This window comes from Sinocyclocheilus rhinocerous, unplaced genomic scaffold (assembly GCF_001515625.1).
Source record: "Sinocyclocheilus rhinocerous isolate Xijiao unplaced genomic scaffold, SAMN03320098_v1.1 scaffold23, whole genome shotgun sequence".
NCBI lineage: Eukaryota > Metazoa > Chordata > Actinopteri > Cypriniformes > Cyprinidae > Sinocyclocheilus > Sinocyclocheilus rhinocerous.
Window position 1 is genome coordinate 647,567 of NW_015644367.1, and position 14,133 is coordinate 661,699.

Consider the following 14,133-nt stretch of genomic DNA (forward strand, 5'->3'; position numbering starts at 1 on the left):
TTTAGCTAAATAATCTGGGGGTCTCAAATTTGTCTCCTGTAAAGCTTTAGAAGAGATCTCAACAACATCACACACTGTGCTTAGATTTTTGTCTTTAGCTAAATAATCTGGGGGTCTCATATTTGTCTTTTGTAATGCTTTAGAAGAGATCTCGGGGGGAGGGGGGTCATAAATTCAGAGTTAAAGGCTATATTGAGAGAGAAATTATGCAGAAATAAGAATAATGTTACTTTTTATAGGACAATGTTTATGTACTTAGGCACATAATTTGTTGTTGGAAATGGTAATGTAGCGGATGCCTTAATCAAAACTGATCTACAGAAAATGTAACTCTAGAGCTTTCTTTGCTGAAAGGCACATAAACGGCTTATGACTCAGTCTTGATTATTAATTGACTAATTTGATTATTAATACATATTATATGGTAGACATGTTTGAGCTCATATTGAGGCATTTGGCATTTGCACACTATGTAAAGTTATTGAGATCACTTCTGAAATTTAGAGGAGACAAATGTGACAGCTCTCGAGTCTTTAGCTAAGGAAAAAAATCTGAGCACACTGTGTAATGTTGTTGAGATCTCTTCTAAACTTTTGAGGAGACAAAGACATATAAGAGAATCACTCCTTAGTATTCTGAGCGTAGAGTAACCTCTGTCAGAGCCATAGCTTTGTGGGCAGCACATCGACGTGAAGCACAACTGCACCTCAGACAACATGGGTTCGAATCCCAGCTAAAGGTACTTTCCTGTTCAATTCTCACCTGTCCAATTGTTTCCTGTCTCTGCTCCTACTGTAGTGACCATTAAAGATGAAAACCCCCACTGCAACAGCAACCTCTGAGCAATAAAACATTTTTATAATGGAGTCTTGCAAGAGATTACAGCAAGACAATAAAGAGATCTCCCATTTGAGCAATACATTTTTCCTATGGGCGCACCACAACCAGTGAGCTCAAATTGAAATATGAAATTGAGTTTCCCGGCCCCTGCCATCAGTGTCCAGCCATGTCATCTGCTGTTGGAATAAATAACCCTGATTGGACGAGGGGTTGACAACACGCACCAGCTGCCTAACAGGCACCGCAGTAATTCATTTGCCATGCAGATGTTCTTTCAGGGCCAATGTATCTAATTAGCTGCAGCTTTTTTTGAACCATAGACCTCCATATTTAATTCATTCAATGAATATTAGAAATGGATGTGGGAAATTTCCATATTATTATCTGTCTTTAGCTATTATAATTTCAAAATCCTGTATTCTGTTAAGTCAAAGTGGAAGTATTATAGCATCATACAGTCATGCGTTTCTCATAATCTAATTTAAATCTAAATGTGTATGTATTAAATAAATTATATACTGTATACACACACACACACACACACACACACACCCCTTTAAACATTCATCTCCTGTTTTTCGATGAAGCATGCACATTTCAGATGCATCCAACACTTTTAAGCAGCAGTTTTAGATTAGGATGCGTCTCATTTGGTTTATTTTCTCTTTAGACAGCAGCTAAAACAATTACTTCATCTGTGTCACTGAGCCTAGAGTGGCTAAAAGATGCAATTAGGCCTTCACTTTGTGCTAATGTGGATATCCGAGACTAATAGCATTAAAAACTGCTGCTCTCAGACCTTCAGTGCAACTGATGACCGCGAGAAAACATACGGTCCCTTTTTCTACTTTATCAATCAGACCAGGGTTTTGTAGACCAGTACACTCTTAAAAATAAAGGTGCTTCAAAAGGTTCTTCAAGCGATGCCATAGAAGAACCATTTTTGGTTCCACAATGAACCATTCAGTCAAAGGTTCTTTAAAGAACCATCTCTTTCTTACCTTTTTATAATCTGAAGAACCTTCTTTCGCCACAAAGAACCTTTTGTGAAACAGAAAGATTCTTCAGATGTTAAAGGTTCTTTAAGGAACCATTTAGACAAAAAGGTTCTTCTATGGCATCGTGAAGCACCTTTATTTTTAAGAGTGTACCAAGTTCTTTTTGAGGATCTGGACAAACAGCAAACAAAGAATGCTTGCAGAGACACTTAAAACGATGTTTCTTTATGCATCTAAAGACTTATAAAAGCATCTTACTACAGCATCAATATTTGATAATTGTTTGTACAATTGTAACAAGTACCTAGCTGTTCATTGATTTATTCATTTTAGCTGTTTTATTGTTTTGTCCTGTCATTTTGACTGTACTAATTCCCCTCCTTCTCTTTCTCTTTTACACTCTCTGGTTCTTTATAGCGTGCTTGCTGCAGTCGGAGCTGGTGAATTATGAGCGGGTTAAGGAATACTGTTTGAAGGTACTCGGACACCAGCAGGATCACTTTAAGGCCATGTACCGTGCTGGGATTGCCTTCTACCACCTGGGAGACTACGAGTGTGCCCTGCGTTACCTACGTGATGCCAAGTGCCGTGAACCCACAGGTGGGCTTTATGATCACTTTAATATTATATACAGTAGTGCTTCTCAAATTATTTTACACTGGATCCAAGAAGTGAGTCAACACTATCTAAATTGTGTGTGTGTTCTTTTTTTTTACAAGCTGATAATTATCTTATATCGATATTTATATCTGGTTGATCTGATTATGTGGTTGGTATTCTGTTCATTTTGTCTAAATTGTTTTAAATGCTGCAAGTGGATTTAGAAATAAAACTATAATACAATTAATTATATAATTCTAATAAATAATATAATCAAATTATAATGTATAACAACACATATTTTTGTATTAAATGTATTTTGTAAATATATTTAAATTTAAATATTTGTACATATTTATTTTGAGATTTGCTAAAGATTTATCTGTGTTATTAAATTATTAGTGTTTTTTTTTAAGTAAGTGTTAGATGATGGCAAAGGTAATGTAAATGTAAAAAAATGGGAAATGAGCATGTCTAAATGACAAATTCCGTCATACTGGCCGATAACCAGAGCTTATCATGCAAAGGTAATTAGAAATGCCCTTAAAATCAAACTGAAATGTATTTATAGGCACAATATTAATATACTTTGACAGATGAATTTGCTCCAAAACATCCATGACCCAGTGTTATTTTAGTATTATTTATGTACTATTATACATAATATATACATATGTACTATTATAGTATTTCGTAATATTTTGAATTACCTTTTCTTTTTATTTTCATTTTCCTTTTAGTTTGTGTATTAGTATATTGCTATGTGCTTTTGTGATTTTTATTCGCTTATTTATATTTCTATATAGGTTTAATTTATTTTTATTTCAGTTTTAGTTTTAGTAATTCAGAACTTATATTATTTTCAGTTAGTTCCCAAGGCAAAATTTCTAATTATTGTTTCAGTTTTTACATTTTTGTTTTTGATCTATATTTCTTTTTCATCTTATTTCAGCGTGTGTGTGTGTGTGTATGTGTGTATATGTGTGTGTGTGTGTGTGTGTGTGTGTGTATGTGTGTGTGTGTGAACCTTCTTTCGCCACAAAGAACCTTTTGTGAAACAGAAAGGTTCTTCAGATGTTAAAGGTTCTTTATGGAACCATTTAGACAAAAAGGTTCTTCTATGGCATCGTGAAGCACCTTTATTTTTATTTTTTATAGACCAGTATGGCTATTTTTACTCCCTTCTCCCTAGCTGTTCATTGATTTATTCATTTTAGCTGTTTTATTGTTTTGTCCTGTCATTTTGACTGTACTAATTCCCCTCCTTCTCTTTCTCTTTTACACTCTCTGGTTCTTTATAGCGTGCTTGCTGCAGTCGGAGCTGGTGAATTATGAGCGGGTTAAGGAATACTGTTTGAAGGTACTCGGACACCAGCAGGATCACTTTAAGGCCATGTACCGTGCTGGGATTGCCTTCTACCACCTGGGAGACTACGAGTGTGCCCTGCGTTACCTACGTGATGCCAAGTGCCGTGAACCCACAGGTGGGCTTTATGATCACTTTAATATTATATACAGTAGTGCTTCTCAAATTATTTTACACTGGATCCAAGAAGTGAGTCAACACTATCTAAATTGTGTGTGTGTTCTTTTTTTTTACAAGCTGATAATTATCTTATATCGATATTTATATCTGGTTGATCTGATTATGTGGTTGGTATTCTGTTCATTTTGTCTAAATTGTTTTAAATGCTGCAAGTGGATTTAGAAATAAAACTATAATACAATTAATTATATAATTCTAATAAATAATATAATCAAATTATAATGTATAACAACACATATTTTTGTATTAAATGTATTTTGTAAATATATTTAAATTTAAATATTTGTACATATTTATTTTGAGATTTGCTAAAGATTTATCTGTGTTATTAAATTATTAGTGTTTTTTTTTAAGTAAGTGTTAGATGATGGCAAAGGTAATGTAAATGTAAAAAAATGGGAAATGAGCATGTCTAAATGACAAATTCCGTCATACTGGCCGATAACCAGAGCTTATCATGCAAAGGTAATTAGAAATGCCCTTAAAATCAAACTGAAATGTATTTATAGGCACAATATTAATATACTTTGACAGATGAATTTGCTCCAAAACATCCATGACCCAGTGTTATTTTAGTATTATTTATGTACTATTATACATAATATATACATATGTACTATTATAGTATTTCGTAATATTTTGAATTACCTTTTCTTTTTATTTTCATTTTCCTTTTAGTTTGTGTATTAGTATATTGCTATGTGCTTTTGTGATTTTTATTCGCTTATTTATATTTCTATATAGGTTTAATTTATTTTTATTTCAGTTTTAGTTTTAGTAATTCAGAACTTATATTATTTTCAGTTAGTTCCCACGGCAAAATTTCTAATTATTGTTTCAGTTTTTACATTTTTGTTTTTGATCTATATTTATTTTTCATCTTATTTCAGCGTGTGTGTGTGTGTATGTGTGTGTGTGTGTGTATATGTGTGTGTGTGTGTGTGTGTGTAAACCATTTAGCTATATTTATGTTACATTGATGTGTTTACCTAGTGAAGCAAGTTTTAGTCTTATGCTGATGTCTTTATCTTCTTATTTTCTGTACTATATCCTCTCTCTATCCAGACACAAACGTGCTGCGATACATCCAGCTGACGGAGATGAAGATGAGTAAGACCGGTCAGCAGGTGCGTGAGAGTGGGAAAGAGTCATTGGGTTAATTCGACCCGATTGCCCCCATCCCTTGGACAGCCAGGATAAATGTGCTGTGCCTCTCTCTGAAAGCGGACTCGAAACGGGCACAGCTACAGCACAGCACCCTGCGACTGTATTTTCTCGCTCTGAGATTTCTCTGTCCCTTTAAATCCAACGACCCCAATTCTTTTCATTTCCCAGGTATTGAGAATTTGACTGATGAACAAAGAACACGAAGACGAAAAAAGAAGAATTGCTGTATTATAATGAAATAAGCAATGGGGGTCTGACATTACATTTTGAAATTACATGATGGATATTAAAATGTGTACAGTGTTTAGAATGAAAAACATAGGTGGCAGAATTGAATATGTAGGTAGAGAATAGAGTGAAAGCACACATATCAAAGCCACACTGCTACTTAAGCGCAGATGATGAAGGTCAATGATTAGGCTAGTGACCTTTGAACTCTCTCTGATCCATTGAGAAGCTTAATACTGAAGAGAAGCAGAGAGGTCAACATTCAGTTCACGCTCACCTGCCGACGCCTGTTACTTTCTGTCTCCTTTTTCTCTCTCTTGAATTTGGGCATATCTCAACTCAATTTCTGAACTGTTTCAATTCAAGGGCTAATTCAATTTTTTGTAATTTGTCCTTTGATATCGATTTTGTTTTGCCTCTCGGTTGGCTGTACTATAGTGGTTTGAGCAAGTTGGTATATTTCCCTTTACAACATCCTCCATACTAATGTTAGCAGATGTTTTGTGAACCTTGTTGTCCGTTTGCTTGTATAGGACTGTCGCATCCAAAAGAGAAGAGCGCATCCTGATGATGTCACAATGGTTATGCAGCCTGTTGGAATATTATTAACTAATGGAGCCATATTGAAAACTCTTGTGTTTCTACAAGAAACAGGATGAACAACATCTGAAGTGCTTGATAGAGGTCTGCTAAACTTAAATAATATATCTACCCCAAAATATCAGTGTTACAAAATAGTGGTAAATAAAAGGACAAAAATGCTCTGTTGACTCTGAGAATTGTAGTTTTGACAACCATTAATTAAGCGTTACGCGTTTGTCCTCTTCTTAATGTTATGCTTTTTGCGCTTTGTTATGGAAACTGATGATGTTTTGTTCATTGAGGCAGCATCTCCAGTGGATTCATTTGAATGTGAAGACGCCTTTGACAGCACCTGTCATTCTGAGTCTAGTTTGGATTAATGGCTTTGAGGAAATGGGGACAGACAGATGAAATGATCCATCTGACCTAATATAAGACAGATTTAATTGTGTCAGTGGGACGCTGGGGATGTTGTGCCATGGTTTCAAATGAGAAGATGCACTGATGAGATTCAGAACACATGGCAGGCCATACAACCCCATCTCTTTGTTGCAGTGACACTTGAGGAAACAGGAATATGGTGATAAAATAAGGTGCATTCAGTTTTTTTTTTTTTCTTAATTCATTTTTTACAGGGAGTAGAACATTTAGTGAATATAATTAAAATGATAAATACTCACATGCAGTCAAGACTCTAGTCATATCTTCTGATTTATTCCACATGGAGTGGGTTGCCCTCTCATGGGGCTTCTATGTCGAATAGTAATAAAGACAACAATGTCAAAAATAATCATCATTAGTTCATTATTATATAGTACTTTCTCAGTGCTCAAGGCACTTTACAAAACAGAAATGAATGAAAATGAAGTGAACAGCAATTAATACACAAACTTCATACATCCAGACCAGTAGGTGTCAGTATATACTTCTCTGGGGTGAAAAATAACTTGTGAAACACCAACAAAAACTTTTTGAGTGCACCTTTTAATGCTTAAATCAACTCTTGATCATGTAGTCATGAACAGACTGGCAAGAGAAATCAAGTTATCTCTTTACTATGCTATTCTAACCCAGTCTCGTGAGAAAACAACTATTTTATGAGGTGCCGGTTTTGCATGAATTTGTACAATTGGCAAAGAAACGTGAGATTTTTACAAAAATGTAAGCATAAAGGTCCATCCCTAAACCTAACCTTCAATGGGATGTAAGATGATAGTATGAAAATCTACAAAAGAGGTTACATGAATTAGCCACCAATGTGCTATACATATTAGACACCAAAATGTAAAATAGTTATGAATTGCCATGACAGTGTGTTGGCTGTTTTGACGCTTTCCTCCTTTCCAGCTCTATCTCTTGTCTCTGTTTTGTGGCGGTTCTCTCTCCACCTTACCTTCGATGTGTTCTTTTTGATTTCTGTAAATGGTAAAGGTCATTTTGTCTATAACAGAGCAATGCTGATAATGCTTATGTCCTGTAAAGAATCTCGGTCATCACCTTTGCTTCTTTCAGCTGTGGTCCATATGTCTCCATGTGCTGGATCTCTTTCTACACAGATGGAGAAACATCAAATCTGACTGTTGTCTACAGACAACAACAAAAGCACAAACTGGTTTATGGACAAGCAAAAACTTACTGTACTTTACTTTTTTCTTGGATGTCACTTGAGGTATGTGTTTGTTGAATGTCCAAGTAGACTTGTGCGGTTTAAAGACATTAAAATGGTTGTCGAAAGCTTTATTAAATTGTTTTTATCGATATGTGAGAGAGCAAATGAGAAGGATAAATAAAAGAGATTTATGGAAAAATATATTTAACATTGTGAGGGGCAGCTTTGTACCTGTGTATACTGTATGTTCAGTTTTCCTCTTGTATCTTCGCTTATTTGTGATGTCTTGGCCTTGTTTTTGTCTGATTGCCAGTCTGAGGATTCAGGGTTTGCCCTTTGACCTCCTGAAAGAAAGGTCATCTGGGGTGGGTCTGGAGAGAATGTCAAGGGATTTCGCAGATGAGGAAGAAGGGGTGAGGGTACCCTACTGTCCTGAAAGAGAGAGAAAAATACACTGGTTTCTTTTTCCTGTTTTCTTGCCTGTTCTGGAGAGAGAGAGAGAGAGAGACTTTGACCCTCTGGTTGTTCCGGTTACTATAATGTTAATGCATTACTGCAGTCATTCATCTGCTTTGGGAAGTACTGTACATACTTCCACCGGACATCAGAAGACCTGCGAACTGGTTATGTTTACCTGCAAGTCCAGGAATGCACTATTGATTGGTAATTGAAGTCTACAAATAAAGTTTAAAAAGAGAAACTGTAAGAGTATTATGGTTTGATTTTTTTAATGCAAAACCAAACATTTATAGAAGAAACACAAAGAAAACTATGGCCCCTACAGCAAAAAAAAGAAATGAAATTCTGATGTTCTGTTTGTGCAAATATTTTTTTTTTTAGAAATATTAATTAGAAACACAAAAAATAAGTTCTCCAATGGAGTATATACCTTAGTCCGTTTAGACATATTGAATTTAATGCGGATGAAAATGAAGTTGTGAGGGACAGAATTGCAGTCTTAATGCCATGCATTGTACAAAGGTTCTAGATCACTTTTTTGTTTTTCCCGGAAAGACATTTCATTAGCTGAAAAAACTACATTGTTAAAGGGTTAGTTCACCCCAAAATGAAAATTCTGTCATTAATTACTCGCCCTCATGTCGTTCCAAACCCGTAAGACCTTCGTTCATCTTCGGAACACAAATTAAGATATTTTTGATGAATGTAAACGAACGTAAACAACGCTGATTACGCAGATTACGTTCATGTGCGCGCTTTCTCCCCCGAACGTAAACAACGCTGATTACGCAGATTACGTTCATGCGCGCGCTTTCTCCCCAGAATGTAAACAACACTGATTACGTTGATTACGCACTTGGGTACTCTCCAAAATGGCGGAAGACGGAACTCGGGGGAGAAGAATTGTTAAATACATTTTTATTTTTGTTTGTTTTTTTGTCACATGGACTGTTTTACCGATGTCCTTACTACGTTTCTGGACCTAGGAACATTACAGTTGTGTTGCTATCTATGCAGGGTCTCAGAGCTCTCACATTTCATCAAAAATATCTTAATTTGTGTTCCGAAGATGAACGAAGGTCTTACGGGTTTGGAACGACATGAGGGCGAGTAATTAATGACAGAATTTTCATTTTGGGGTGAACTAACCCTTTAACCTATAGTACAATCCATGACCACACTGTACTTCCATCCCTCACAGCTTAGTTTTCATTTCTGTCAAAAATGAAATACAGCACTGCCCTGACCAATGTCTAACGTCACAGAAACGAAACTATCACTGTCTTTAAGCCACTGTAAGGGGTCGTTCTCACAGAATGCGTTTTTTCAGAACAGGTTTTCAGACCAGTTTATGGAGGGCCACTGTCCTGCAGAGTTTAGCTCCAACCCTAATTAAACAAACCTGAACCGAAGTAATCAAGGTGTTAAGATTCACAAGGAACTTCCAGGCAAGTGTGTTGGAGCTGGTTGAAGCTACAGTCCGCAGGACATCAGGCCTCCAGAAGCAGGATTGTACACCCCTGGTCTAGCACATGACACAGTGTTCAAGTTAAAACATAAAAGTTCTTTGATCTAAAACGTCTTTGATCGTCTTTTGCATCTCGCACATGACATGCCATTCTAAAAATGTGGTGCTCAATTTAAAATGAGTTATTTTAAAAAATGACATGTTGTGCTTGCTATAGTGACTCATGCACTTTATTTTGATATTTACGCTTTGAGCTTTGCTGAAAATTTCGATGCACAAAAGCATGAATGAGAAATAAAAGCTAAAATGTTGAATGGCTCCTCACACAAAACTATCAGATGGCTTTAAAAGGGTTACAATATGGTGCATGAGTCATATTGAATATATGGCTTTTATTATACATTTCGGAACTTGATATCCCTTGCCCAATCACTGTATGTTGATGTATTGTATGTAAAAGCACAGCTTGGACATTGTTCAAAAAAAATTTTGTGTTCCACGGAAGAAGGACAGTCATAAAAGTTTGGAACAACATGAGGGTGAGTAAATGATGCCAGGATGTTCATGTTTGGGTGAACTATTCATTTAATGTGCAAACAGTTGTGGTGTTGCATCCGTACCCATTAGGTTTCTCTCTTCACAACACTGCGCACCAGCAGCTAAGCATCCAGAGATTCAGTGTTTGTTCGAATCCTCCACAGATTTTGAACTGTAACAGTGGAACCACCAGTCTCTCCCTCCTCCCTGTCTCTTTCTTCCATCTCTCTCAGTGGGACATGGTGTGTCTGTCACCACTGACTACCTTCCATTATGACATCCAGGGTTGTGAATGCAAAAGGTGAGAGAAAAACACACAAACGTACACACCTGAATAAAATCAGGAGGAAGATAAACGATGAGGAAGAAAATCTATGAAGAAGCAATTACAGAGCAGAGCAAGATAAATTGCATAATCTTACACTTACAAAATCATTTGTAATATCAGAAAGGATAATGACTAGTTAGGGGTGGCCAATTTGTATATTAGGAATTAGAAGTAAAAAGTGAAGAATTTGTTGAATGGAAAATATACAATGCTTAAAACAACATTATTAAATCATAAGAAAAAAAAGTCAAGTATGTACATTTGGAGGTCAAAATATGATCTTATGAGTGTGTAATTCTTCTGACACACTCCCTCATACATTTGTCATACACCATCTTCCTTTTTTTTCTTTGTTGTTGCTTTTTATAGCATTGCCATGGAAGTGAAGTGTGGTTGCTAAGTAACTGGCTGGCGTCTGGAAGCGTAAGAGGGTTGTGGCTAGAAGGATCCCAGTTAACAAAAATGAGTTGTCAGAACGTTTTGCTAACATTCCTATTAAGTTATGAAAACGTTATTTCGGAATGTTTTGTACACATTGAAAACGTCCAGTTTTTTTAATGTATTAAGAACGTTTTTTTGTGGGGTTTCTGCGACCGTTACAGGAACATTCCATCCTACCATTTTGAAAACGTTATGAAAATGTTATTGAAAACATTATAAGACTGTTCCAGAAACATTATGTCAGGAACGTTTTTTTCTAACATTTACATAACTTTTACATAACATTAGTGAAAGTTATGGGAACGTTCCCTGTTAGCTGGGATACAGCTACGGCTGGAAAGTCACAGTAAGTTACATTTGCTACACCTACCCCTTACAATAACCCAAATACCGTAATTATTGTTGTTCAGAGTGACAAAAATTACGCAATATTGATGTGCGCATTCCCAGTGGCCGTAACGTTAGCTGTATCCCTTCTAGCCTCTCAACCCGTAAAGAGAGGCTGTTGCTGCTTTCACAGACAAGAGCAAAGATGTTAGTGTTTGAGTGTGTGTAGCTACACGTGTAGTGAACAGTGCCGAGTCTGAGGCTGTTATGGTTTACTCTGTATGAAAACAGCTTTGGTCAGCTTTTTATACTGCACTGGATGCAAAGTCAGTACCATTTTTTTTTAGCATTTACAGACAGTATCTTTATAGAGCAGTTTGAGGGGATAGATAAATATTTTTAGTTTTAAAATTATCACATACAAAACCTTTATTCCCCCTTCCATATACTTATTTCTCTCTTGGAGAGGAGTGTCTCGGTGTGGTATCTTCCCATTTTCCTCAGAGAACAATCGCTGATGTAAACAGACCAGTGTCTGTGAGCGATGGAGCCAGAGATGCTGCTATGCTTATGTCATGCTATTGTCCAGCTATGCTCTTAAAGCTAAATTATAAAATGTTTCTTTGGGTTTGCTTTGAGAGTTTATGACATTATTTTTGTTTTATAAAAAAGAAAGCGGAAGTCATAATAAAGCTGTTATTTGTGTGCATGCGTAAACAGCACAAAACAACAGTCACTCTAGGAATCCATTGCGCCATAATTGTTCAACTTGCACTGCGGGACTTTGTCGACATCTAGTGTTCATTTATTTATATATATTGAAAGATTTGTAACTGAAAATTATTTAAAATAATAATAGTTATTATTGCATCTTTTAACAGGATCTTGTGTAGCCTAGTTATGAAAGCACAAGACAAGATTTGACAAAAAATGTATATCAAAACCAACACATCACTGCTTGAAACAATTATTTTAATAAATACTCTTAGTGTTCCCTCACACAGGAAATAAGGGGGTGGGTTTGTTCAGCCCCTGCACAGAGAACTACCCCACTAAAATGATAACAATAAGAACACAAAACCACATGCACACACACCTGTCCGCTCACACACACTCACATACAGGCATACTCATTGGTGGACAGTCAAAAAAAATACTGTCTACTACCAGGTTTAACGGTTCAGCACAACGAATTTGAAAACCCTCCAGTGTGCATTTCTCAGCACCATTCAGTCCGCCAAAAGAACACCCTGTAAGGTCATTAATGATCTCATCACATATCTCTTTCCACGTGCCCTGACATGACAGTTCCTTCAGAATGCTCTCTGTGGTGACGCATGGTCAGATCTGGTGTATACGCTGATCCTTTCTCTTCGGTTGAATTGTTCAGTAGGTGGAGGAAGAACGTCACTTAAGGAGGTAAGGAAGTGTCTGTCTGGTACATAAAAAAAACAGGTAGTACATGTTTGCTTTTTATTGCCAATTGTTACAAAAACCCTAATTTTCCCATTTCTGTCCTTCTCGCCTCAAAATGCTCCTTACAGGAGCTGACATTGTGTTGAGGAGAACAGAGGCTTTTCAGATGAGTTTACAATGAGAGGGGGAAGTAAATGCTTTTCACTTGAAACACGCTAGAACAGAATGAGTGAAATAGGGGCTTACTCATTCAGTTTTAGTCAGATTGACATGCACAGTAAAAAAGCACTTTCCATGAATAGGGTACAAAAGCTTAACCTTCAGAAATGATTACATAAAATTTTTATTTTTTATTCATTTCCAGTAAGATTTGCAACTTGTTACCAAAATTTGGGACATATACACTACTGTTCAAAACTTTGGGTCAAACTTTTCAACTGTTTGACATTGATAATGATAAGAAATATTTATTGAGCACCAAATTAGCATATTAGAATGATTTCTAAAAGATCATGCGACACTGAAGACTGCTTATTTTTAATTTGTTATATTTCACAATATTACTGTTTTTACTGTATTTTATCAAATGAATGCAGCCTTAGTGTTCATAAGAGACTTCGTTCAAGAACATTAAAAAAAATGTCCAACCCCAAACTTTTGAACAATAGTGTAGAATTGATTTGGGATCACTAAATAGAGTTTAAACCATGGTTCATTTGATTTTATTTATTTATTTTTTTGCAATAAACATCAAAATAAATAGACAAAATTTAAGAAAAGAAGAAAATGTTGCTAATGGGTCTATCAGTATGGGCTAGATATGGTGAGTTGTAGTTAATTCCCATGCACTTATCTCCCATAAATTAAAGGCAAATATTTTTTGATTATTTTTTCTTTAATACCATAGGCAACAGTTGAAAGATGAGCTGGTCAAATGCAGTCATCACTCCAATTTGTGTAAACATTGAGAACATGCAAGTAGATTCTTTGCTTATATGTATTAAATCATGCAGGGTTGTGCACAAAATGTGAGACAGGTAAATAGGACTTTTGTAGTCATTACATTTTTTTTAATAAACAACAATGAATTGAATATCAGTTTATATGTGTTATATGTATAATGTGTATATGTATAATTTATCATATTTGCTGGATACATCAAAAAGTTCTAGGTGTCTGAAGTGGGACAGGCCAAAAGTCCCATTTTAAGGGGAATACAAACATTTGAAGTTAAAGGAACAATATGTAATTTTCGCTGCTAGAGGGCGTGTATTAAAAATAAACAAAGAAGCAAAGGCTTAGTTTGATGAGGCAGTGACTGGGTGTGGAATCATGGGAGTTGTGGTCTTCATCCCCACAGCCGAAGCAATCCGACGGGACTCGGGCAGAAATCATGTTCATGGATGAGCTAATGATTTATTAACGTAGTAGAATGAAGCAGGGTGAGGCTGAAAGCCGTCGAAGCGAAACGAGGCCGCTGAACGAGCGCGACACACGGCTCGAAAGCAGCGGAGCATTTATTATGACATAGTAGGGCTGCCACTAACGACTATTTTTATTTCGATTAATCTATCGACTAATTTATCG

The 14,133-nt window shown here is 36.0% G+C and overlaps 1 protein-coding gene across 1 annotated transcript in view; it reads left to right on the plus strand.

The window, feature by feature from the left end:
* LOC107758251 (tetratricopeptide repeat protein 9B-like) overlaps window positions 1-5,161 on the plus strand; it is a 41,462-nt gene extending 36,301 nt beyond the window's left edge. Inside the window, exons 2-3 of the mRNA XM_016575951.1 lie at window positions 2,256-2,438; window positions 5,050-5,161. Of these exons, the coding sequence (XP_016431437.1) occupies window positions 2,256-2,438; window positions 5,050-5,144 (278 nt within the window). The 3' untranslated portion in view covers window positions 5,145-5,161. The remainder of the gene's footprint in view (window positions 1-2,255; window positions 2,439-5,049) is intronic.
* The last annotated feature ends 8,972 nt before the right edge of the window (window positions 5,162-14,133 follow it).